Source organism: Cuculus canorus, chromosome 1, assembly GCF_017976375.1.
Source record: "Cuculus canorus isolate bCucCan1 chromosome 1, bCucCan1.pri, whole genome shotgun sequence".
In the NCBI taxonomy this organism is placed as follows: domain Eukaryota; kingdom Metazoa; phylum Chordata; class Aves; order Cuculiformes; family Cuculidae; genus Cuculus; species Cuculus canorus.
Window position 1 is genome coordinate 43369587 of NC_071401.1, and position 27995 is coordinate 43397581.

General features: G+C 36.9%; 1 protein-coding gene across 1 annotated transcript in view; it reads left to right on the forward strand.

The window, feature by feature from the left end:
• The window catches only part of UCHL3 (ubiquitin C-terminal hydrolase L3), a 32792-nt gene extending 4800 nt beyond the window's left edge, over positions 1-27992 (forward strand). The window contains exons 4-7 of the mRNA XM_009556038.2: positions 272-319; positions 22519-22594; positions 25006-25064; positions 26348-27992. Of these exons, the coding sequence (XP_009554333.1) occupies positions 272-319; positions 22519-22594; positions 25006-25064; positions 26348-26431 (267 nt within the window). The 3' untranslated portion in view covers positions 26432-27992. The remainder of the gene's footprint in view (positions 1-271; positions 320-22518; positions 22595-25005; positions 25065-26347) is intronic.
• Positions 27993-27995: the final 3 nt, after the last annotated feature.

A 27995-nucleotide genomic window follows, 5' to 3' on the forward strand; every position in this document is an offset into this window, starting at 1 on the left:
ATATATTAAAAAAATACTTGACAGTATTGTTTTCTGTATGTGAAAGTGTTGTTACAAACTGTTAGGTATTTGAATTGTCCGTGATGGAGCTTAAATATTAATCTCCAAAGATCCTTAGAAGTGGAGATTATTTCTTTATTTTTTATTTATTACAAGTATGGAACAAAACAATGAGAGCTGCAGCATTTGCTAAAATGAAGAGCATACAATGATTCTTAAAACACTAAAAGTCTCTCATTTAAAGTCTAATCGAAATATGTTTTAATTTTAGGCTATTCGTGTCACTCATGAATCCAGTGCCCATGAAGGTCAGACTGAGGTATTCATTTTTTAAAGAAAATCTTTGTTAAAAGTACTTTGTTTTCATTTAAATTACATTCAACTCAATCGTATACTAAGGGCTTACAGTGAAATGGAGATCATTGCTTTGTTTGCGGTATCATATCATTGATCAAAAATTGGGGCACAAAATAAAGTGGCGTTGGTGGTTGAAGGTTTTTAGGTTGCTTAGGTGGGATTTTTTTTGTTTGGCTTTGGTTTTAAGTATTTGTGTAATGGGTGATCTTTTCAACCTTCACCTCAGAGTAAATCAGCCGGTAGTAGGATTTATAATGAAAATTGAGATTTTGATGCTGCAGATTCATAACTGAGACTGGAAGATCCATAGTAATCGTTGAAGTGGAACAAACATTCTGTGACAGTCTGAAAAGTTTCACTTCAGGAAAAGGAATAGTACAATACTTGGTCTGCCATTGCGTGTATGCTGTTTGTATACAAATAATAATTCACGTAGATTCTCACTAATGCATGTACTGATAAGCCTCTATCCCCTCAAGATGTAAAAAAAACCCAACAAACAACAACTGCAGAAGTGGAACCAATAAAAAGACTTAAAATAAACTTAACACTCAACATTTTCTGCTTCAATTGTACTAAGGCAGTTTTCCATCTTTCCAGTTTGGATTTCTTTGTGAGTTTCATAAAAACAAAATTGGTTGGATTGTTGCTAGCACTGCTTTGTTTGACAAAGAGAGGAATCCTCCCTTGTTTAGCCTGGAGTTCAGTGACTCATTCACTTCTTTTTAATTACAGTAGGTGAGGTTTTCTTTCTTCTTACTGCTTGTACAGTGTCTTCTTCATGCTGCAGGAGAAAGCAAAGCAATCCTTTCTGCTTCCCACTCACCTCACCATCTGAGAACCTCTACTACTTTGGTCAGCTGAAGGGTGGATGAAATTTAAGAGAACTGTTTTAACCATTTCTATTATAGATATTCAACTTCTTTTATGATACTTTTCTTTCCCCCCCCCAGTACTCTTTCTTCTTATCTCATTCCCTAAATTAAGGGAAGTTCTATGATTCAAGAAGAGGCATAGAAGAACTTCAGATTTCTCTTCCTTTTTGAAGTAACAGACTCAAAAAATTCTCCTCTCTTATTCTACAAATGACAGTGTCCTTTTTAGGTATCCTTGGCAAGTTCAGTAAAGAGGTGGCTGTGGGGTTTATTTCCACAAATTCCCAAAGACTGAATCTTTTCCTAAGATCCTGTTGAAAGAGAAAAACTTCTTAACTTTAGTTGTTTTGATGTACTGTGACATTAATCCAGGGAATGGTTTGTCTATGCGTTCTTCTGGCAGAAGCTATGGAATGGCTGAGAAAGAAAATACAAGGGCTACATAGTTCTTGAGAGTCTTTGTAAAGATTCAGGAAGCGTCTAAGTTATGATGAAATCTCCAAATAAGGGACAGTTCACTTCTTGAACTTCCACAGATTAATTGGTTTCCTGATCAAAATAACTCCAGTACAAAAGATTAAAAATTGTGTGGAAAGATGAAGAGGTTTTTTTCATAATAAAAATTTATAAGATTGTCTTAGCAAACATCTCTAAATACAGATATTGAATAGGTAGTTTCCTTGCCAAATATTTGTTGTTCTTTTTTGCATAACTGACTCTGGAAGTAATTCAATATGGATATTCCTTAGACTGCTAAAATAACCTTCTCCTGTCCTGTTTCTGAAGTTGAAATAGTACAATGGCTGAACACATGTCCTAGGACCATTTTTCCAGAGTAGCGCTGATCTATCAGCCGAAGAGGGAAGAAGTAAGCAAGTTATTGTACTGGAAAATCTAATTACCTGAAGATCCTGCCCTACCATAATGTATCTAAGTTAGGGGCAAGGCTTTCCCTCTCATCTTTCGGTACAGGACGAAGTGCTTTACTGGAAAGAGAAATCCTTTTTAAGCAAAAATTTGAGTATCTTAAGGAGCGTTATTGAGAGTTGGAGTGAGTTAACCTCTTGGTCTTTTTTCTTCCAATGGTACATTTCAAATATTGCTGTGTACTTCTTCATCTCAAGGTGAAGGGACTGACGAACAGCTTGCCCTTGAAGATGCTGAAGTTAGCACACGCTGGTCGTGCAAGAATATTGATTTGTCCTGCAGGTTAAATCGATCTTTTGTAACCTCTTTGGAGCAAAAGAGAAGAGAATCCCATTTCCCTGCAAATCTGGTATTGTTATGATTACTATCCTAAGAATTTAAACTTCCTTTTAGAGCTCTGGAAAGGAACATGTTTGCTTCCCCATGTCTCTCTTGGGTTTCTGTTCGTCCTCCCCATAGAAAAGCAAGGGCATTTTGCACAGAAATGTTTCCTTTGAATAAAATGACTTAGGTAGTTGCTTAATGATAGTAAGCACTGTAGTTTTGTGAGCAAAAAGTCCTTTCAAGGTCTCCTACAGAATTAAAGATTAGGAAAAGATGCAGGCTTACTATTTTAGGATGATTAACTTGGCTTGTGTGCTTCCTAGGTACAACCTGCTCTGTGTGTAGCTCTGTCCCTTAGATAGGTATTACAGATTCTACTGTCCACTCAGTTTTTTTCTGAAAATGTTGCTTCAGTGCAACTGTGTTTTAGAGAGAATTACTTTCAGTTATTGCACGTGGGATGTTCGGCTGTTGGCCTTGCTGATTTGATTGAGAAAGTATGTAACTGCTTTCAAGATGCCATTCTTTCCTTCTCCCATACAAAACATACCACCACACCATAGATCAGCATGAGGAGATAAAAGTAAAATTTTCTGGAATCTTGAGATTTAGAAGGCTTAAAAATAGCAAAGAATACAGACAGGTTCTCTTCTGATAATTTTTTTTTTCCCATGGGCTCTAGTTTCTCAGATCTTTAAGGATTCAGCCTTTAGTGCTTTTAAGTAAAGCCTTTGTTGATCACTCTGACAGTCTTGTTAAGCCATCTCAGTGGCTACTGGATTTTTGCAGTATGCAAGTGGATTTGCAGCTTTTGTTCCTGTTCTCTGTATGTGGGTGTTTCAAACCTTGTGAAATAAAGCAAGTCTCCCTAGAAATAAAAGATTAGCAGTAACAGAGTCAAGCAATGCTATCTTTCTAGTATCTGTTAATCTAATCTATTTGTCTTTTCCAGTGGGTAGGAATTCTTTCTGATTTTAGAATAGTCTGTCATCAGATTAGTTCTGTTTTAATTTATGTTTTTAAGAAGAGTCATATTTGGCAAAAAAGAGTATTTGACAAGCTATTACTTGTACAACTTTAATATTAGTGGACTATTAGATTCTATGTTCCAGTTAGTGAATCCTGGAAGAGAATTATGATGATCAGTCTGCCTCTGGCATTTATCACTAATAATGTGATCAACTTAGATTAAGCTTTAAGATGAATTCCTAAGCAAATGGATTGAAGCTGAGAGCTACAGTGCTGTGCCTTGATAGGCACTTCCAAGTTTGATAGCTGTGATTAGTTTGCCTAGTTAAAAAAATAAAAGGCTGTGCATTTTATGTTACTTTTGGTAACACATTTAAAACTCTCAGAGGCCATCTATAGACTGGGTTAGAACTGACTGTTTGGGGGAGTTATTTTTCATAAATATAGATAGATTTTGCATAAATATAGATAAAGCAGTCCTATGGGTATCTCTAGGTGTAAGAAATACAGGTCTGTTTAAAGTTACTTTAGTAGAAAGCAGTAAGGTTGGGAATATTTTGCAGGAGAAGTGTGGTGTTGGTTTTGGGAGTTTCTAAGGTGATTTGATTCTGCTCCCCTATTCCAGTACCGTAATGAGGGCAATTAATGGAAGACTCTTGTAGCAGTCTTTCTGCTAAACTTTACGCTGCTGAAGCTTATACTTTCTTAAGTGACAGATATTTCATATCCAAAGCTGCCAAAACTAGGTCTTCACAACACAGCTTTCATGAATCCGGTTTGCTTGCCTTTCTCTGTGGCTCCTGAAAGGCAACTATTGCTGATACGAGAGTAGCTGCCAGCTCTTCAAGAGCCTCTTTATTCTTTCGTGAGGCTTCTGCTGAGCATGGACTTTTGTTAATAATATCCAGGACATCTGAAGATGTGGAAATTATAACCTGCTTCTTCACAGAAGTGTGCACACTTTTTTTTAGTCCTTACGTTTTTGCTTCATACTGGGCAGTGTTTGTGTTTTGTTTGTTTGTTTTGCATTTGTTTTTTCTCTTTTTGTTCTTCCTTTGCCTCTTGCAGCCATTCGTGAACTGCTGAGACCCTGTACCACCATGCATCTTAACATTTCTGATACCCCCTTATAAAAAAATCAACAAAACCAAAAAGAAACTCCAAAAAACCCACAACCTTTAAAACATATTCATAGAATACAGTTTGCGGCTGCTAGAGCATCCACGTTAACTGTTTAATCTACAATGATCATTAACAAATAAGTTGTGGCAAAATCTGAGGGAAGAAAAGTAGCAATAAATAGCAATAAATAAACCTAATTCTGATCAGAATTAGGTTCATATCTAACTTTCTTTGGACTGCTTTACTTCAAAACAATCACAGTAACTCTCTTTTCAAGTAAGACATCAGAAAAATTGAGAAGAGAGTTTTTTGGAAATGGGAAAGCACGTCATTGAATGAGAGAGACGTCCCGGTCTAGAGTTGTTTGCAGAGCAAGTAGCCTTCTTGAATTTGGAGTTGGGAAGGAAACTTATTTTGTCTTACGTATTTATTTTCATTAATAATAAAAAGTTACTGTATAGTTTTCTGAGAGAGTAGGAAAGGAGTAAAATGTGAAGGCGCATTGTTACAGAAATAATCCAGCAGAAACCGTTTAACTCAATTAAACAGTAGCATGCTACAATAGCTTCAGGGAAGTTATTCCAGGTAAAAAATATTATCTGTACTGATACTTGATATAGATGACCTTTTTAATATGTGAATATAATAATGTGAGTAGCAAGATATTTTTGTTCTGCTCTCATATTACTGACATCCGTATCCACTGTTTTGCAGCTATGCTTCATTACAGCTGAGTTCTACAGTAGGAAAATGGCAAGTTATGCCATATTAAGTACTTCTTAAAAGATTAGTTGGCCTATAGTCAAGGAATTATATCTAGAGAATAATCTCTATTCAGTTTCTGCGTTTCTCAAGGTTTCAATGTGCTTAACTCTTGTTCAAATACTATTCTGGTAATAGTATATGAAGTTTTAGCCAGCTGCGTGTGTCTGTAGCTGTTGAAAGAATTCTGAATTATGAGATGACCTGCAATATCTTCAGTCTCCCATCAGCTTCCTAAAAAGCTTCCTGAAACAGCTCATCCTATAGCCTTGTAGGAGCTAATGCTGGCACAAAGGTGTTGGAAGCACACTCCTGAGGAGAGGAGAAGGCTTAACACACTAGGCTGAGATCAGCTTTTGCTGTCGTGGACAGCAAATACTCAAAATAGTTGTGGTGTTAAGTAATTCGCTGTTTGTGCAACATCAAGGTATCATTACCTGCTAATACAAGGCCTTCCATATCACTTTTTGTTATAAAGTTCAAATGTTAGAGTGAACTTTTTGTTTTGTCTTGAGGTACTTGCAGAACATGGAACAGCTTCTGTGTTTGAGGTGGATATTTTTTCAGATGGGAGTTTTAGCGTAGTTTGTGTTAGTGCTTAGTAGAATGTGATTTGTAGTCTTTGGGAAATGTACTTCTTTAAATGTTATTACAGCATAGCTCAAAATAATATTTCAATTAAGCAAATAAGTACAGGTGAAATGGACACTTGAAAAACCTGTGTTAGATATTGGTTAAAGTAGTAAGAGCCTTTGATTTTGTTCATGGCCGAAATTCTTAAGAGAAAACAGAGCTCTCCAGTTCCTGTTTTTAGTTTCCTCTTCCTTAGATGCTATTGACAATGTCCAACTAAATGAAGTTTAACCTACAGTATTTCAGTTACTAGTTATTGTGGAAGAGAGAAGAAAATAGAACTGGAATATAAAATATATCAGCTATTTCAAGGAGTGCAGAAAATACTGTCTTTGGTTTTGAAACTCCTGCTGGTTTTGTGTTTGGTTTTTTTTTTAATTAGTACACTTGATACATCTATTTCTCAACTTACAGCTCTGGCCGCTAGAACTGTATGTTGGGCTAAATGAGCCTCAGAACTGAGCAGACTGAGGTGCCGCATCTGAGCTGCTATTTCAAATAGAAACAATGTTCTTGCACTTCATTAGACCTCTACTAAGAATATGGACGATTGGAAAATCAAAATTAGTGTTTTACTTTGTCAGTATAAAAGCTACAAGTAAGAAATGGTCTCAGATGTTCACAAAAGCCTTGAGCACATCAGTATATTTACTTGGATATACTTCTTGTTCACCAGTATGATCAAGAATATTTTTAACATGGCTTGAACTTGGCAGCCACTGAAAAAGCTACCGCAGCTTGATTGGTTCCTTAACTCAAATTGTGACTGCAAACTGTAGTCTATAAACTTGTTTACTGTGCCTTGAGAACTATAATCATGCTTGGAATGCACTAAGTTAGACTTTGATCGCAGAAACAGTCATTAACATTGGCAAGAACTAAGTAGAGTCAATGCACTCTGTTCTCAACTGCTGTAAAACTTGAACTCCCAAAGATCTATGATTCTGTGGGGCGTTGTGATTTATTGTTGGAGAAGAAACATAAAGGAACTTCCCTTTTGCTCTTGCCAAGAACACATTGGGGGATTTTTTTCTTAGGTAGCTTGTATTCCTCAGGGTTTCTTCTGAGTAATCGATAGTCTTGTAAAGAAAACTTTGCATCTCTAGGAGAATATAAGATCAATTATGTAACTGTTTCTAGGATGAATTTTGTTTAGCTTAACATTGCATAACAAGCATCTATTATCTCCTGGAAAGGCGATGAAGTTGCCTGAAAATGTTAGCTATAGCTTTTTCTCTTTTACAGCCTACGTAGTAAAAGTGTAAAAATGAGCTTACTAGAATCATGTAAACTGTTTTGGGAATTATAACTGATTAGTCTTTCAGTCATTGCATTGCCCTGTTATTTAATGTGTCAGTGTTTCAGACATGCATCAATCTGATTTCTATACTCTACTGAGCAAATAACTAGTAAGGTACTAATACAGTATTGTTCTGAATTGTTATTCTGAGTTTTATGCTAAACTGTAAAACCTGTACAAAGGAACTCTGGTTCCTAGGATGAAACATAAATATAGAGGATATTCGCACCCATAAAAGCAGCCCGTGTTTTTGAATAATGAGTATATAATAAATAACAAATTTTTTTGCAGTTTTGCATCCAACATCTCTACCAATCCACTGCCATAAGTGGTTTGGGTTTCGTTGGGGATTTTTTTTTTTGCATCTCTCCACTCCATAATGCTTTCAGTGCTGCTGTTGTGCTGTCAGTGTAGGAGAGAGTAGTGGCAGGCTCTAGCTGTATGTTTGCTCACTGAAATTTTAGCAGGCTGATTGTGACAGGTAATGGTTGAGTTCACACTCAACTGCTTTCCCTCAAGCAGAAGAAAAACTAATTTGTCTCTCTTTTTCTTTAACCAGACACTAATTTCAAGGGGGAAAAAAATATAAGAACTTATAATCATTAAAACTGCTAACTACTAGCTACACAGTAGGCTAAATCTATTTAGAGTTTTGATGTTCTGTCAACTGACTTTGCTCAAGGAAAGACTCTAAAAATTCAGTCATTAGGTGTGCAACAATGCTGTTCAATCTATTTTTAAGAAAAAAAATATTGCAGAGGAAAAACTACTTGAAAAGTAGCTTAGGTTTTGCAGAGCTTCCTAAGTTTTTGAATTTTCAGTTTTTTGTAATTCCACTAATTTTTTTGATCACAGAAGTCACCATTGTGATAATCTAACTTGACTTTTGCCTAACATAGGCCATAGAACTTAAATTTAGGTCTTCAGAGAGAGGTAAATTATCACTAATTTTGGAAAGATTTTCTTGAGTTCCCTGATCTTACTGTTTTTTCTGGTCTTTAAGCTCTGGTTTTACCCATACGTTTAGCAAAGTAATGCTCTTGGGATACTGTCCTTTCTTAATGCTGGATTTAACTGACGTGGAAAATACTGTGATGGTGTTCTTTTTAGCAGCTGCAGAAACAATAATTAAACTTACTGATGCAGAAGTTGATCAGCTAGTAGATGTAGCCCAATTCAGTTAAAAAAGAAAATGGCAGTCTCTGTTTCAATACATATTTATGCTGATAATGGTAATGTTGACAAAACAAGTAGGTCTGTGAGAAGTGGAGTTCATGAACCTTAACTTTCTAAGGATTTGCATGTTACGCAGGCTGTTGTTGCATGTAAGGAAGTTTTAAGTAGGAAAAAGGCTTTTCTTGCAGTTGAAATATTCGTAATGTTTCTCCTTTGTGTGAATTTCATGTTGTGCTATTGGAGATGAGCCCATGAAGCAGCTTCTGCCTCTGTGGAATACTTCCTTTGTCAGGCTCCTCTTCCCTGTCTAGCTGCTTATCTTCTTATAAAAACTTGAAGGAACTTAATCTCTCTCTCAGGATTTCACAACCACCACCAAAACAGGCTTGAAATGCTGTTAAAAGATTAAAAACACTTGTGCAGGAAGGAGGAGAAGAGGATCTTGTCAGACAGTGTGATTTATAGATTTAATTTGCATGTAAAAAACCCACTAACTATAATGACTTTTAAAGAAGAAAAATGTGTTACACTTTGAACTTCTATACAGACCCTTTAAAATATTGTGTTTAGTACAGAAGTGAGCAATTACTTAAGCAGAAGAAAAAAGCCTCAAAAGGTAGTGGGGAGAAATGATATTAAGTACATCGTCTTTGAATATCGTCTTAAGGCTACAATAACTCTTATATTGCCCCTTTGACTGGAAAAGTTGCACTTTTTATTGTCACTTCAACATTCCCCCATCTCTACTACAGGGCTGACTGTACAGAAACTGTATAATGAGGCTACAAACATGTAGTCTGTTGGGAAGAGTTACCGCACACATGGATCTACTCAGTTGATCAGATGCAGAATATGTGGTAGGGCCTTTGATCCCAGTGCTGTGCCTCTGAAATAAAGACCAGGACTAAAAGTATTGCATCTTCGTCTGTTACCAAAGTTTCTAGAGATGTTGGTATGCAGTTAAAGCGTGTTTAGTCTCATCTCAGTGCAGCTAGCACTTCTTTCTACGCAGCGACAGAATCTCAAAATGGAGGAAAGAAAGCCCCAGTTCCAGCATGGTTTGTCAGCTCATAGGCAGGGAAGCCTCCTTAGAGGAAGGTGACATGGGCTTGAACTTTCCGCTAAGAGGATGCCCTGAACTTGAGCACTGAACAGGTTGCCAAGAGAGTCATCGAATCACTAGAGTGGAAAAGACCTTTGAGATCATCAAGTCTAACTGTACCTATCCACTACTAAATCATATCCCTAATCAATTCATCTACTTGTCTTTTAAATACCTCCAGGGATGGTGACTCAACCACCTCCCTGGGCAGCCTGTTCCAGTACCTGATAACCCTTTCAAGGAAGAATTTTTTTCTTAATGTCCAATCTGAACCTCCCCTGGTGCAATTTGAGGCCATTCCCTCTTATTCTATCACCTATCACTTGGGAGAAGAGACCAACACCTGCATTGCTACATCCTCCTTTCACATGGTTGTAGACAGTGATAAGGTACTTCCTCAGCCTCCTTTTCTCCAGGCTAAACAACCCCAGTTCCTTCAGCCACCTCTCATAAGGCTTGTTCTCCAGCCCCTTCACCAGCTTTGTTGCTCTTCTCTGGACATGCTCCAAGACCTCAATGTCTTTCTTGTAGTGTGGGGCCCAAAACTCAACACAGTATTTGAGGCGCAGCCTCACCAGTGCTGAGTAGAGGGCCACGGTCACTTCCCTCGCCCTGCTGCCCACACCTGTTTCTGATACAGGCTAAGGTGCTATTTGCCTTCTTGGCCACCTGGACACACTGCTGACTCATATTCTCTGGCTTTCAACCAACACCCCAAATTCCTTCTCTTCCAGGTAAGAAGGTCCTTCTGTGCCAGAAGTTGTGGATGCTGCAGCTCCCTAGAGGTGTTCAAGGCCAGGTTGGGTGAGGCTTTGAGCAACCTGATCCAGTGGTATCCCTGATTATGACAAGAGTTTGAAACTTAGATGTTCTATAAGGACCCTTCCAACAGAAACCATTACGATTCTATGATTCTAGTGGTTGCAAAAATTCATAACAAGTACATCAGTAATAAATATTTATTCTTGGAAAGAAATGGTCATGCAATACCAGATGCCGCTTTGTCCTGTCAGGTCTTCAACGCTTGAGATGTAAACTGAGATACTTTGCTGGATTGGAGTCCTCAAACCAGATGAGCAGACAGATCCCTGATGGGGATTTCTAGGGTTGGGCGTGAGCCAAGTCTTGAGCTACTCAGCACTATCAAAATTCTGCACTTCTTGGAATAGGCAGCTCTCGGTGCCTGATGAATTTCATAGGTATTTCCTTTAGATCTTAAATCTAATTGTCTCTAAGCTTTAATAACAGCTATATAAGGAATGAGTTTTGGATTGGGGCAGATGATAATTGCCTGAACGTTTTTCTGGACTTATTTCATGAAGCTTTTAACTTGTTTATGATGCATTTTTTTTATTACAAACTATAAAAATAATTTCCTTACTGGTTTATATGACAATAACATTGAATTCTGTTTCAAGGGTTTTGTTCTACCACTTCAGATTATTTGACCTGCTACAATTTTCAGCACAGAAATATGCTCTTGTGATCTTTTAATCTTTTGAAGTTAGTCTAATTCTCTCTTCTCTGCAGTTTCTAGCTGTCACTGAGTCTTGTTTGAATAGAGCATCTCAAGTTAAGGATTTGTTTTCCACCTTTTAAATTAAATGTAAAGCATATAACTTTGTATCCTTTATTTGGGGATGTGTATTTAATATTAATTTAATTTCATATTAATATTGACATGTAATTCTATTTTTTTAATAATCAGTTGAAAACAACTTCAGTAGATGCAGCTTAATCTGTGCTTATTATTAAAGCGTGGAATTTTAAGGCTATTTAGAAGTAGTCTAGTATTAAGTTTGCTTTTACAGAATGCCTGTGTACTATGTGTCAAAATTTCACTCTTACAAATGTGAAAGTATATTTTCAGTGGGGTGGAAGTTTCTCTTTTCTTTTTCTCACAAAGGGACACATTAGTACCAGGAAACAAAAGATAAAATGATTCAGTGAATGGAATTTCAAATGAAGGCCAATACTAACCTAGCAATATTAAAATATTATTTGCCTTAAATGGCATTCTAGGTTGTAAATCCAGTTTTGAGAGCTTAAAGTCTTTTCTGATCTCATTACATTCAGGCAAGGGATGTTTTTAACACATTCTTATTATTTTAGCTGTATTAGCCAGAAACCAAAGAAATAAGTGCAATCACTAAGAGCCGTAAAAGTGAAGAAACATGGTAAATATGGTAACAAAAGTAAAAAAGGCTTCCTATAAAACATCTTTCAATAGTCTGGTCAGCCCTGTACTGTTAAACAAATATTAAATTTCCTGTTGTTGAGGTCTTACTATTGGTTTCATACTAATTGCATCAGGAGTGTTAAAAGATGGGAGTTTTTTAAGAGCAGAAGTATGCAGTTTAACAGCTTCCAGTCCATGGAATGCATCAAAGCTGAGTAATTTCCTACTCAACAGGTTTTTCAGTTTCATTTTTTAAACTGTTTCAAAGTAAACAGCTACTATATGGCAGATTCCAGGAAGACTAACAGTCTTGTCTGTTTTGATAGCAGCAGCTTGCAAAATTGTAAAACATCATGTAGCATGTCGTGCCTTTTATAGTGAACTCTCTAGTCAGCAAAGCTCTTAAATTTCTGCCCCACAGCAGGTTCTAATCTTACAGGTTCCTCCCTTCACGGAAACTGTGGACTGTGAGGCCTTCTAGGAGCAGTGTTTTATCAGTTGTCTTTTGGAATTTTCTTAGGCAAGCTGAGAATTAATTATTTTTAAAGCCATCTGATACTTAGTTAAATGTAAAAATTCTCATTTGAAATCAGGTCTTCAAGTGAAGGATTTGAAAAATAACAACAAGTGTTACAGCTGTTAAACTCTTGTAAGCTTCTCTGACTTGTAGAAGTATTGTCAGCACTAAATTCCTCTGTCTTCAGATAATTGCATTCTTGGTCTGGAAGTTTTCTCATTTTGTTGTCTTTTATGTTGAGCTGTGGAGATTTAGGGGAGGATCAGAATGCTTGAAAATCAGAAGCTAACTGGAAAAAAAAACACCTCCAACCCGTGGAAAACTCTATTCTCTGGACGGGTTATGAGACTTGATAACACTCCACCCTTGTCTCTGTGCTCTGCAGTTTCTGCAGTACTTGATGCTTGCTCTTCATGAAGAATTTCCATCCCTGCTTTTGTTCTTTAAGGTCAGCAATATGGGAGCAGAAAGAACCAATTCATTGTCCCAGTCTTGATAGGATAAGGAAAAAAAATATGAAATGGGAAAGAAGATTAATTGCTTCAAAATTAATACAAAGTAAATGCTTTTGATTGGCGCTTATGCATTGATTAAAAAGAGTGGAAATAATTTTTTCAGAGAAGCTCGGTTTTTGAAGCCTACCAGAACCGTTGAACACATACTATGGGACATAACAGTTCTGCTTGCATAGGTTTAATGCGTTCACAAGCCACTGGCAAATCTAAGTGCAGATAAGTGGGATATCATTGATGAAGAAGCATTTGCTAGTGAGTCTTTGCAAAGATTGGTTCCAAGACCTTCGTTGTTAAACAGCTCCTATCCATGGCGTGGGAGACAACGCACCTCAAAATCTACAAGCAGTGTGAAAATACTGAGATATTAAAGCACAAGACATCATCACGGGACAATCGGATTGCCCTTTAGGTTAGCTTCAAACAGTGGAGTATTTTTGTGAGGCCAAATAAAAGCTATGTAATTAGCACAAAATATAGTTTCTTTCTTGACAGAAGGTGAGGGGTTATCTGAAAGACTGAGGGTTACACTGGGGACTTTTTTAAGTGCTAAGAGGAGAAAGCAGTGGTGGATGATGAGCTGAAGATGAGCCTCCCGTTTGACATCATGGCCAGCTGAAGTAATGTAATCCCTTGTTACAGGTTCAAGTCATCGTGAAGCAGGACTAGAAATGTTGCCTTTTCATTTAGCACTAATGTATTTAGTAAACTGAATGACTATGTTACTGTCTCTGTAGCTACAGACAGGATTGACTACAATTTTAATTTGTTCTGATTTATTTTAGTAGTAAAAAATATTATTACTCTTGGATGTTTATTTTTGTTTTGTGAGTATGTACTGATCCAAAAAAACCTTGAACTTGATTGGTCCTATGGCCTGTATGGGGCAGAAGATCAAAACTAAATCATCACAATGGTCCTTTCTGGTCTGAAATATATTTACTGTAACTTTGTTAGTTGCAGCTGAGAGTCATTTTTAATACTTCTGTGGTCTTTCTTCTAATAGTAACAATTTGAATGGTTTAACATAGTCCTACTGCTTCCACGGATACTAAAGGGATCCTGAGTGTAAATGGCAGTACTGCCACTGGCCTGCTATTTTAGAAGAATAGGTGAAAAACTTAGGAAGTTGCATACTTCACCACGGTAAGCTTCCCTTTTCCTTTGCTTTCCTTTTATGTTAGACATGGAACAGTAAAGAAACACTGGCTTCTATTACAGTAGTTACTTGATTAATTTCAAATCCCAGAGTAGCAAAACCTAGCTTTCCCAAACTACCAAAGAACTGTTGCTTACAATTTTTGTAGAATAAAACACTATCACTCTGTTCTCAGTTATTCCTTCCATGAAATGATGCTTAAATCCTCTCCCTCCTCACTTTTCAACGGCCTGTCTCTTGAATGAGTTGGTTAACTTTTGTTCATATTATGAAGTTCACTGGGTGTGAATAACCTCTAGCTTATCTGGTGATAAACTTCAGATTTGGACCATGTCTTTGCTTATTTTCATTGTTCTTTAGTCTTCTCATTCAAATTCAATGTGTTCTTGATTATTATCTATGTGATTTGATCAGTTAAAGGACAGTATAATGAATAGCAGACATCTTTGCAGTTGCCTTTTTAGGTATGTTACTTCAAGTGTAAGCGGGCTAAGTGTGTTCTTTTTTAATGTTTATGTAGTCGTCATCGTCCTCGCTGTCTTCACCACCATCCTCATCGCAGCCTCAGGTTAGCTACAGCAGAACGAAGGCTTCACCATTGTGTCACTCTGCATCCCTCTCCTGGGCCAAACGTAATCATATAGGTCCTGCAAAGGCTACCAGTCCGTCAATCCGTCTTCGTCGTTGGCGGCCCTTGATACGCCTTCCATCTGTTGGGCTTCATTCTGTTGTAAGTGTAGTCCATCTTCAGTCTTTTCTTACTCTGACACAACTGGCCTTCTGCCATGTAACTTCGGTCTTCAAGGCATCATTTTTTTGTTGGGGTCTTTTCTCAACCATTCTTAGGATTTCTTTCTTCCTTTTCTTTATTTTACTTTCCCCCCATGTCAGACAGCAAAAGTACATCACTTCATTCTTTGCTGTCCAGGTATTTTTGATTCAATACACGTGCCAAATCATTTTCAAAGTATAGATGAAGCTTGCCCTTCATGAAGTGGCTTTTATTTTCCACCATAGGCTCCACATCCAACTTCTTCTTTTCACCTCATCTTCATGATCTTTCATTTGGATGTGCTAAACCAAGGAGCTTCTGATTCTTTGCCACATGATATTATTTCTTCTGTGTTTGAGACCTGGTTTATGTTCTCATATCCTAAACCTCGTCTTCTTTTCTTTCATTGAAGTCTTGCTTAACGATCCCTGGGTATTTCAGGAGCGATGAAATGTTTCCTTTAATCCCAATCACTCGACATCTGTTTCTTATCCAGTTTGTATGCACATATTTTGTTGAAGATGAAGACATTCTAATCAGAAAAGCTTGTCATCAAATGGCATAGTCTACTTTTTTTTTTCCTTCTTCATTCACAAGGCACGTGAAAACATAGAAGAAAACCCTGCATGCACAGAATAGCCAGTATTCCTAACCAGTCCTATGACTACCGTCAGAAACACTGAGCTGAAAAAATAGTTTAGTGGTATTTCATCCTGCCTTTAAGGAGCGATCACACGTTCAGTACACATAGACAGAAAAAAAATAATCTTGATATATAGAAGTACCTGATCTTAAATTAAAAATTGGGACAATTATTTTGTTTTTATGATTCTTTGGTAATGACCACATTTCACCTGTGTTACTAGAAATTCTAATTTGATATATGTGGATTTTTTTACTGAGGTGAAATAACTGTTCTGACTGTGGTCCAAATAATTTTCTTTTTCATACAGATCTTTCTTTCCACATGTGGAAATCCTTCTTAATGTTTTATTGCTATGAAAATTAGTGTCCAAATGCTTCCATTTCTTTATAGCTTTTATATTTTTATCCTAACAAGTATCTGAAGATGAGACCTTTTCCTGACACCTTTCTCTTTCTGTGAATAATTGCTACTATTAAGTATCTAGCTCTCTTGTAGTCTTCAGAACTACGGAACATTCTTGATGTTATCGTTTGGAGCTAGTTAAATACCCTGGGATTTGAGGAGGTATGGTGTTTAGCACAGTTAAGTTCTCCCCAACTCATGTTTCTCCCCATTTAATATTTATGCCATTATCATTGCCAACCCCCTGATGTTTTACCTGGGGACTTTTTTTGTTTATTTAACAAAACTTTGTAAACATTACATCCTATTTCTGTAATTTGAAACTAGACTCTTCTATGAATTTGACCTATATAAGCTTATTATTGACAAGAGACTTACTGAGGAATATTTCAGCTTGAGTGTGCCTGAATGTTTTGAAACATTGTTTCAAAATTAATAGCAGAAGTTTTAATGATGGGAGACTGCATTTATGCTCCTTTTCCTAGTTGAAAACTTCCCTTGACTTTTTGCAGTGGATCTCCAGATGAGTTAAGAATATATAATAGAAAAAATAACTGAAAATACTGTCCTGAAATATTCTAGTCAAATCTGATAAATGGCAGTAGATGTGGCAATTTTTTAAGCTATAGGTAACAGTATGCTTCATTAGTAATGTTGACTTTTCCTCAATCCTTCTACTGATCACTCATTCTTCTAGCTCATCTGTTCTTTTAGTTTAGTGTCTCTGCTTGCCTTAGGGTCATTTTGCTGTTTTTTATACGTCAAGCTCATCTCCTAATTCTTTTTTCTTTACTGCGCTTCTTGGGTTGGAAAGCATGCTCTTTTTTTTTTTCTCCCGTTTACTTTATGTCAGACTAAAGTTCCTGTTCTTTAATAAGTATTTCTTGAGGTTTTTTTAGAGCAGCGTACTGCGAAATAATCCCTCTTGCTTATGGATCTAAAGGGAGAGTTGTGTTTTTATAAACATTCTGTATCCAAATACTCTGGTCACTGATAGAGCGTGTCTCTGAATTTCATCTTACTTGAGATCCTCCCATTCAAAATCAGATGCTGTTGTCCTGCAGCTTGGTACTTCGCCCTGATACTTGAGTATTCTAGCTATAATTGAGGGCATAGTGCTAATAAGCTTGAGACACAGCATGTCTATCATGACAGCATGGTAGAAAAATACGTAAGGTGACGCTTAGCAAGGGAACTTCCTGTGCTTTCTTGAGTCTGTGCTCAAGATGGTCCCTCAGCACCATCCTTATAGACATTCTTTTTCATTATTCTGGACAAGGGATACCTTGATCTAAATTAAACTATGTGTGTTCGGCTATGAATCTTCAGAGCATTTCACCATAAACTCACTCCAGTATTGAATGCAAATAGAGATGTCAGTGTTTTGTGAGTATAAGCCAGAAGTAATCTTGCTGAAACTTGTGATTGTCATTCCAGTGGTCTTTGTTTTAATTGCAATATTTTAACCAGAATTTAAATGCCCTTCACGGGCCTGCACAGTACATTTGCCCAAGCATGTTCCCTGCTGCAAAATGGAAATTGCAGATGCCTCATCCACCCAATAGCAATTGCATCACTTTTTCCCCTTAACTTCAAAAGTTATTGAATCCAAACCGTACCTAGTGTTCTGCTCTGTAAATGTAGGTTTTTAATGGTTTTCTTTGGCTTCTTGTAACTCCATGTGAGTGAAATTGTATAGTTAAACCCCTAAGTTTTTTTCTTCTCTTAGACCTCCGTTACTTTTGTCATGATCTTTCAGTTTGATGCATCTGAAACTTTTTGTTCCTCAAGGTTCTGCAACATTGTCTTTTCCAGAACTGGGCAGAGTCTAGATGCCAATTTCTTGATTTAACACAAGTGGTGTTTTTCTCTTTTCCTGTCACCATCTGTAATGCAAAGCATTCTGCTAGACTGGTTTGAGACTTCTTGCTTCACTGCTCTCTCTCAAGAGCAAGTATAAGGAAATAATAAAATTACAAGGTTTAGTTTGAAGAAGTTACCTGAATCATCATGTAACATCGAACCTGTTTTTATAATGTGTTTTTACATAAATTTTGAGAAGGATGTGGTGAAGACTAGTTCAATATTCCCACGAGAGCAAGACAATTCTTTTTAGTTGTGTGTTTGTTCCAGAAATGCAGTTTTGGGTCAAAAAAACCACTTGCACTTGATAGAACAAAACTGTTCAAGGTGGCAAAATTTTAAGATGAAAAGATTTCAAATGCATAAAAATTGAATGCTGACTTTTAGAATGGGATAATGATATAAATGCATTAGCAATAAGCTATGTAGGTGATGAAATATGAAATATACTTTATTAGAGCAGCTGGTACGATTGGGCAAATAGTGATATAAGGGTATCTACTGAGTTTCTGAAGGTTAGTGCGACAGCAAGAATGAAGACTTGCGGTTTATGAGGAGAGGGCAGAATGCGGTGGTGAAAAGTAAAATGAAGGAATTTCTCAGTGCAATAAGGGAGTAGGAAGGGTTATCTTTTGTAAAGTTAAAAACTTGAGGAAGTGTCATTTTAGAAGTTAATGATTGGAAATCTGCTAGTGAAGGACAAAGGAAGAAACGTAGAGATGCTGCATTGATAACATGAACTAATGGGTATTGAGCTGAGACAAGCAAATTAAAATTAATTTATCACAGCAGTCAGCAATTGTTTATTATTTAATTTGAATGCCCAGGTTAGCGGAGAAGGCAGCCAAATAGTCTGAAAAATCAGCACTCTCATTTAGGCACTTTTAATGCAGTGTCCAAAATTAGAGGGCATGACAACCTTGGTTATCATTTTTGTATATGAGACCGAGTATTCACAAAGATGCACTGTATTATTAATATTGAGCATTGTCTCAGTACCTTGAGAACAAATTACAGCTGAGAAGGCGTTCTGAGAACCATTACTTTGAGTGCTAAACTTGTATTTTTTCTCTTCAAGTCGGTTTCAAGTCTACTGGTCATTGTTTTTCAGTCCTGGGTTTGTTTTTCTTTTAAAGAGATAAATTGGAAAAGTGATGTCTGCTAATCCATGCTACAAAAACTTGTTTCTTATACTAAGGTTGAAACTATTACATAAGCTTCTTTAGGCTATCCCAGATGATGGCATTTGTCCTCTTTCTGTCCTTTCTGGATGGGAAAACAGTATAAATTTTCTTCACTGAGTGTTACAGCTCTTCAGAAGGTTTGAAAAAATGAGTCCTGAGTCCCACAGGTTAGTTCCAGATTCTGATTAGATAGTTATCTAGAATCTTTTGTCTTTCTCCTTCCTTTACATTCATACATGTAATGATTCAAATCTGCTGTCCTCTTTTGCACAGTGAGTGGGCTTCTGAATGAAGAAATCTAACGGAGCAGGTCACCCCAACACTTGACTGACATTTGTGTTACTGTGGTCTTTGACAAGAGGAGTAATCATGAGAAAATCCTCTGTAATTGTTCTGAAATTGCTACCTAGCAGTGAACATGCAGGCAGGCTTTTTAAAGCAATATTCTTTTGTTCTGCATTCACGCGGACTCTTTATTAGAAGCTGAAAACTTGGCCAAAGGTGTAGCTTTTCAAGGAAACCAGAAAAGACAAGTCCCTGAAGCTGACATTCCCTCCTCTTTCCATTCCTTTGAAATTTAAAATCTTCTGGTTCAAGTGTTAGAATTTCTAGAACTTCCCAGTGGAGTAGAAATTGGCCTGACAAGTCTTTTTTTTATGTATATGTGTCTCTGTGTGTATGTGCATGCATGCATATGCAAATGAGTGTCTTTTTTTTTTTTTTTCCCCTAAGGATGGGTGTGGGGATTTTGAATTGGTTTTTCACATGTGGAAAGTTTAGTCCAGTTACTCGTTTGCCTAAATCATAAGCAACAGATTTTTACGATATAAAGTTTCAGGTCATCTTGACTATTTACACCTTGTTGTTTCTTTGTGCTTATGGTTATGCAAATAATTGTCTGTCAAAAATGACTGAAATCCTGATTTTTCAAGAAGTGTAATAGATCTACTTTGTAGTAAATTTACTGCTCTCTACGTTAGATGAAAAGAAATCACAAGGGAGGGAGATGGTCTACACTAGAACATGGGGTAGAAACTTTCATAATGGCATGGCACTTTTCATTCTCTGCCTGAGGTTGGGGAATTAAATATGTAAAACCACATTTCTCATGGGCCGTCACAATAGTACTTAATAAAACCATGTTATTTAGATTAGGCCTGTACAAAAACTCAGCAGGATTCTTTAGGAGTCTGTCTCCAAGTAAACTCTATGAAAAGATAATTATGCTTTTTTTATGACTTCTCTATCCATCTTCTAGCTGTGTATAAGCTCAGCATTCTAAGCATGCCAAGTGTGTCTCTATAGAAAAGGTGTTGATTAGAATCTGGTAAAGAACATGACCTTCAAAATGGTCAAAGGGGCAACTGTATGTTGCTTTAAATGGAGTTGAAACCAAATCCTGAACATCTCTAAGTCCTCTGAAATAGCAGTACTTTGAGCTCATCTCATCAATGTCAGTTTGAGCCCAGGTAGCCTATCTTCAGATCCAAGCTTTTAAACGCTAAGCCATTTCCTTCCGCATGTGATTCTAACTGGCCGTAGTCTTTCCCCTAGCCCTGAAATTCCTTAAGACTAATTTTCCCATTTGGTAACTTTAACTGATAAGTAAACAGCTGTGAAGTCATATCTCTACCCAGGCATTAGGTTGCAGTGTGGGATTTGGCAAGGACTCTCAGCTTTGCCTATGTGCATACTTGTAGCACCATGGTTTAGATGCCTCTAAACTATTAGTTGAGCAATGGCACCTTGTTGTTATACCTATTGGTTGTCAGCTACTGTCTTGTGTGGTTTTCAGAAAGTTAAACATCCAAGAACCACAGGTTTCCTTAAAGTTGGTGTAGCCAAACTCTAGAAGCTGCTTGTTTTTTTCTAAGCCTTGGCTCTGTTTGGCCTTCTGTAAAGCTAAATTCTCAAAGCCAATTACTTATGTCATAAGGGAAAAAGACTCCTTGGAGTTCTGGTGCAAAGGTTCTTGCTATCTTGTCTTTAGTGGCAGGAACAATCTCCATTCTAGGCCTTCTGAAACATAGGTGAAATGGGGTATTGGGTTTTTCAGACTTTAATTGATCACGGGAATGAATCTCAAATGAAGATGGGGGAGATTGTGTGGTTTGTTTCTCTCTTGCATTTTTGAGCTTGCTATGTATAATTTCTGTAAGCTGCTGGCAGTTCCTGTGTAATGGGAGATAGAAGTAGTGCAGGGATAAGATGAGGGGGAACGGTTTTAAGCTGAAAGGGGAGATTTAGATGAGATTTTAGGAAGAATTTTTTTACTGCGAAGGTGGTGAGGCGCTGGCACAGGTTGCCCAGTGAAGTCATGGATGCCCCATCCCTGGAGGTGTTCAAAGCCAAGTTGGCTGAGGCTTTGAGCCACCTAATCCATTGGAAGATGTCCCTGCCCATGGCTGAGGGAGTTGGAACTGCCTGACATTTAAGGTCCCTTCCAACCCAAACCATTATATGATTCTACGTAGTGCAGTGTTCTTTGGTGTTCTTGGTGTATTGAAGGACTTAGAGTGGCTTCTTGTCTTTTGCTTTATTATTCTGATTACTTGCTACGTTTTTCAATTTAGAATATTTTCTAAAGTGTGTTTTCATGACCATCTGTAAGAAGGAAACTTTTAACTCCATCTTGAAAACATGATATGACTGTAAGGTTCTAGAACTCATTTTACACAAGGCTAATGGTGATTGCAAGATGAAAGAAAACTGCATGAAGTACATTTTCATGGAAGCCAGATTATTTGTAGTTTAAGAAAACTGAGGTGCTTTTTCCCATTCCTTCACACAATATCATCTTAAATTGTGGATGAGGGCTCAGCTGTTGACTGAGCAGGTCAATGAGGAAATAGATCATGAATTGTTACTGAACAACACAGCAGTGATGCACTGTTTGGCTCAGAAGTTTGAAACCCACCACTTAGCAAATACTGGGAACATGTGCTGGCAGAGTTCCATTCTCTGCATGCATTGTTTTCTTCTGAAAATGCTTTTGCTTGCTGTAGTTGCCAACAAAGGATCAGGCTAGATAGATCCTTACTAACTGCAACCTTCATGTTGTATTGCTTGAAGCTGTCACTGCACTCCAGTCCTTTCTTGGTATGCAGGGAGGACACCTATGATGCTGCTTTTAAATTTCAGAGGTCTCTGAGACAAAAAAAAGCTCTAGGCATGTCTGATTATTTTCCTTCCCCCTCAGCTAAGGTGCCTGAATTGTAGCTTGGGAGTATCTGTTTCTTTTGGCTGCCTCTGAGGAGGGAACAGGTTAACTGTGCTGTATGTGTCTTAGGAGGAAAAATTATTTTGACCAGGAGAATATTAGTATTTTTAAAATGCTACAGTTTCAGCATTCAGACCTGCATTGCTTTGTTATGGGAGATGGGTTATTGGAGGTGTTTCCATTTATATGAATATCTATTTTTAACTTTCATGTTTGAGCCAATACTACTTCTAACTCAGTAATGAAAAGTAAAGCTTTTATGTAGAGCTATACTTGGAAATACTTCCAGATACTTTATTGAGAGTTTTCTTACTGGTCTGTGCAATTGCCGCAAGCTTCTTCGAATTCCAAAATGTTCTGCACTGTGCCTTCTGCCATTCTGTATAGATCCAGAATGTACTTCTCACTTGTGATTTCTCTTGACCAGGTGTTTTGCATATTCTGATTATTTATTCTCATTAATCATATTGTGATAAGAGTTTTAGTGAACACAATTTCTTTTTGTTTTGTTTTGCAGGCACCAAGTATAGATGAAAAAGTAGATCTTCACTTTATTGCATTAGTTAACGTAGGTGGTCATCTCTATGAATTGGGTAAGAATGGTTTTTATCTGCTCTCTCCACTTGCTTGAAACAAATACTAGTTTTAACAGTAACTATCGACGTTTGAAAGAGATCACTTGATTTAATGGCGGGCGTAGGTTCTCAGCTGCATCATAGGGCCTGGGTGGTGGGGGATTCCATCAAACAACTGCAGCCTTCTTCCCATTATTTTTGGCGATTGTCCTTCCCTCAACTCCCTCCTGTTAAGATAAAATGGTACAGAATACTGGACTGCCTCTGGGTTTCCCTTATGATTTAAAATGAGAGGAAGCAAGAAAGAAGTATGAACACAGAAGGTTTCAGAGTGGAAGGCACTATTACACTTACGTTCCTGAATTGCTTGTGGAGTTCATAAGTGAACTGTATGCCACTTCAGGAGTGTTAGCTACATTATTATAGCATGATAGACTTTAATCTGAAATTATGTGGTTAGAATAGAGGCAGATACTAATATTCTGCAACTCATTTGTTACAGGCTGGTTGTTTTTTCTTCTACTTTTTTTGTGGTCACTAGATAGTTAACTGTAAACCAGTAATTTCTGTTTTCTGTATTACAGCTATTTTGTCCCTCTTTAGATTGTGTAGCATCAAGTTCTGCTCAGATACTCTCTAATGACTTCAGTTTTAGATGTGTTGCTGGGCAACTAGGTTTTGCTGGAGGCATTTGGGAATGCTAGCAAATCAGTATATTAAAATTACAAGTCACGGGTCATTCCTAACATCATTTTTTTTCAGTATTTTATGGTGAGAAAATTTCAGTCTTTTGAAAATCAACATGGAATTAAGCCATGCCATCAACATAAACAGTATATAAGAAGTGCATATGTTAATATTAAGGCAATCTAAGGGGTATTGTCAGTAGTAAGTCAAGAACATTAGTCACACCTTTCTGTGTTTTTATGATGCTGTATGTCTGTCAGTGAAGTAGATCAAACAATGAGGCAAGTGCTGCAGGATGTAGTGTAAATTTTTTATGTCTGTACAGTTTCCAGATGTGATGGATGGATTGTTCTTCTATTGTGTGCTACTATTTCCATCTTACCTTTTCGTTGTGTATGAGTTTGGTCTGCTTAACTAGCACGCTACAGACTGATTACCATGTTTAGTTATCTTCCATAAGAATGATGCAAAATAAAACACTTGAATTTTTTGCTTAAATTAAAAAAACCAAAAAGTCATTTAGCTCAACTGTATAGTGGAGTGCCAATACTGCTATTTCCTTTGTTCTTAAAATACCTTCTCTCTGTACCAGCAGAAGAAAGCAAAAAAACCACCAAAGTGCTTAGAAGTAGGAAAATGGGAGAAGGTTTTTCAATTAATTCCCTGACTTCAGTTACTGTGGCCAGCAATTGGGCTTTGGCAGGCTGAACGTGCTAAGGAAGCACATTAGTGTTAAATGCTTATGATGTTTTTGCCATAGAAAACACATTATTTATAGGCACATAGAATTAAAATGCTGTTCTGCCAAGATGTATGTTGGAAAAAAAAGATAAAAATCAAACTTGGCTTGCAACGGTACAGTTTCAAGTACAGAAAAACAATCAGTTCCATATCCCTGGCACATTCCGAGGGTTTTGCCTTGTTGTTTCTTCAGTCATGGTGGTTACAATAATGAACACCCTCTTGTTTGTGTAAATCTCAAGGTTTTCTAATGTCGAATCTATTTTTAGTTATGGAAAATGTAGTTTGGAAATATTGTCAGATTTGATGGAATCCTTGGGAAGGGCAAAGCCTTTGAAAGAAAGGACAGAGACAAAAGGGAATTTGGTCTAGCAAATACTTAGGATATCACGCCATATGTTCTCATGCTGTTAGTTCTTAACAAGTAACCTGAAATCTATTTCTAGGAATAAAATTATTTAAGAAATGCTGAGATTAATAGCACTATTGCATTGCAAATGGAGAAAAAAATAACTAACAACTATTTTTAAATGCTGTGTAAGTACTTAGTAGGTTTATTTGCTTATTTATTTTAAATGAGAGTAACATTTCAGTTATGCCAAACTCTTGAAACTGGTAGGTTTGGGTTTCTCTTCTCTTGTGGAGTCCCTGCTCACAGCTGTCTTAAGACCACAGATGTAAATCCATAATGTCTAGTCGAAATTGTTCTCTCTACTTGAAAAACTGAAGTACTATACCAGTACTAGAATAATTGCAACTTGGAGCCCTAAAGTTTTCAATTAAGGTATTAAAAACAGTATTTCATCGGTTGAATTTGATTTTGTCGTCAGGAGTGGAGGAGAGACCAGGGAATAGCTAGCTGCATGTGTGATGCTTTTATGAAAAATGAGCTAGTGTTTTGTAAGTGAAACGCAAAAACTCTGTTCACATAGTTCTAACTGATAAAATGAAGCTTTTCTAATTTTGTAAATGTGTTGTTCAATTCTGTTTTGTTTCAACAGATGGACGCAAGCCATTTCCAATAAACCATGGGGAAACTAGTGATGATTCGTTTTTAGAGGTAGGAATAGAAAACTTCCTGAAATGATGTTATGCAAAGTTATTGCTATATTTCCACAAAAATTATTAAAAAATATTTACACAGAAGTTTTGCTATGTTTATGGTTGGACAAGCAGTAGCACTAGTGGGATGGTGAGACAGAATTAAGTTTACTCAGTTTTAAATCAGGGATTTTAAAGTGCTCGTGTTGTGGTTCTGAACAACAGACTTAACGTCGTAACAGGAGATGTCAGAAGTATGGGCTGTAACAGAAGATAAGATTGACTTTTCTTCTGTGCTAAGATTTTCATATACCCTTGCTACTTCAAAATTGCACGAGACAAAGTCATTGGATTGATAACTTAGGGTAATTTTTCATTCTCTTTCCTTTGACTTATTTGTAATTTGGAAGGTGCCATGCTAGACAAAAGTCAATTTCCTTTCTGACAGTTGCTAATCATCATTATTCTCTAGTTTCATGGCTTCTTTTGGGTGCCACTTTGTGTTAGAAGCTGTTTAGTTGAGAAATTAATTGGAAAGGAATACTCTGAATTGGAAGGGTAAACTGGCATCCCCACAGACTGATGCAAAGTTGAAGCTGAGAGAAGACAATGCAGAGACCTGACTCTTATGGTATCAAGACTGGATTAGCTTTACAAAAGGAAGAAATCAAAGAAACTGAAACACAACCATACAAAACCTTCTATAGTTTAGTAGCATCGACTAATGTTAGTGAAGTTTGTGTATGGTTTGTGCTTGTTTGGGCAGGGGGAGAAGTTGGGTAAAGCTTTTCTTTTTTCATATGTGGCTTTTTTCCATATTACTGATACCATGTGTTCTCCAGATTGCACCCTAAAGCTAGATGAAGGAAGTACTCGTAATCTCTCACTTACCCCACACAGCTTAGATTCATCTTGAGACAAAGGAAATAATTCTGAATACAGCAGCACCAATAAAAGCAAACTTCAGAGATGCTTTTAGAAAGTCAGACAAAACACATCTGTTGCACAAAGGAATATTCAGTCACAAAAATAAATTTTGCTCAAGTTCTCCACACAAATTTTCCTCTCTTATGCTGCCCATATGAGTGCTGTAAATAATAATGCATAGTGGTAACTCAGATCAGAAATACAGTTTATGTAGATTTGGCACACTAGTTAGTAATCCTTTATGAAAAAATCCATTTTGAGCATAGTTTGTGAATAGCATATCTTAATATTTCAGTTATGTTTGGGGCTTTTTTAAAAATAAGTATTATTTATGGTGTTTTTTTGTTTGGTTGTGTTTTTCACTTTTTTCCCTAGGATGCAATAGAAGTTTGCAAGAAATTCATGGAACGTGACCCAGAAGAATTAAGATTTAATGCAATTGCACTGTCTGCAGCTTAAAAGCCTTTTTCCAGTGGGGATAATCTCTTGCAATGTATTGTGACAATAAAACTGTTGCCATATGTTAATAGTACAAATTTTGATACTTACCTAACATGTTGATTAATTGTAGCATATGTGGAATAAACTTTGCATTTGTCTTTGCTTTATCTTGCTGCTTGTTCCTAAAGCAACTTCAAGAATTTATATACACGCATGCATTTTGTGCAAGACTTGTATATGGTGGAGTTTTCCCCTTCCACCCCCTTAAAAATTTTGGGAATTTCTGTCTGTCATATTTCAACATAACAATGATGAGTTAGTTCAGAGCAGGATTATCATTTGTATCATTCACAGATAACATTTTGAGTGGAGTATGTGGTATGTTGACGGGTAAAAACTTGAAATATGAGGCTATCTGCATCTTTTAATTAAAATGATACAAGAGTATTATAAAAACTTTGCCAGGTGACTCAAAAGGCAAAGGCATTTTTTTTTGCAGTGCGTTATTTATAAATAAATATATGGAAGAAAAAAAAAGGCAGAAAAAGGATTGTTTCTTCTTACTGTTGGTGAGCACTAACGTTTTAAAATATTGATCCTTACATTTTGAATAAAAGTTTTGTTTCTCAAGCCTAATAATGTTAATAAATTGTTAAAAATCTTTAGTTAAACTGATGTTTGCTATTTGTGTGTATGGAAAAGCAACATGGATTTTTTGCCCCAAAAAAGGCACGCAAGTAATTAAAGCTAGTTCAGACGGTGGGACTGTAGAGGGAACATGCAGGTGAACACAGCAATGTTCTCGCCTAACTGAAATAAATGATAGAGAAGTAATGATTGTTGTGAAGAAGTTTTGTTAACAAGAACAAACTAAAGATTTTCAGATAGCCATGATGGTCATTTACTTTTTTTTCCCCTTTAGGAATATCTATTTTAAGTTTGTCAGGTGGCATTAGTGAATGCTATGTGATACCTTTTCCCTGTGCCATCCTTCCCACCTCACCCAGTGGATCTTAAGGTACTGTTGACAAATTTCTGCCCTTCAATTAGTAAAACTTGGTTGATTTGGGGATTTGTGAGACTTGGAGGGGCTTTTAGGCTAAGCAATCTTACACATTAGGATTCTTATGAAGGTTGATTTTGGTTTATGCACATGCTTTTGGCATTCCAGAAAAATATTCCTTATTTGTTGCTTTGAAATGAAATAATTCAGGTTTGCTTCCAATCAAGATTTCTGCCAATGGAAACTGAACCCTCTGTGTTGCAGAGGGTGCTTTCATTCTCTGTCAATTGTCATTGCATGAAAAAGGAATAGGAGTATGCCAGAAGCAATCTGGCAGGGTTTCCTTCTTTATAGGAAAGAAAGAGGCCTGGGAGTTTATCACTTAAGAACATCTTTTGAACTCCAAAGTAAAAGTTGGAGTGTCTATCTAAAACATCTCACCTGGAGAGTCTACTAACAACAAGGGTCTATTTCCTGTAAGTGAGCTGATTGGAAAAGTGAGGGGAACAACACTAATGAGCTTCTCTTCTTGAGCACTTTTTCACCCCAATAAAAGGAAGCATTGTGAAGACTTGCCTT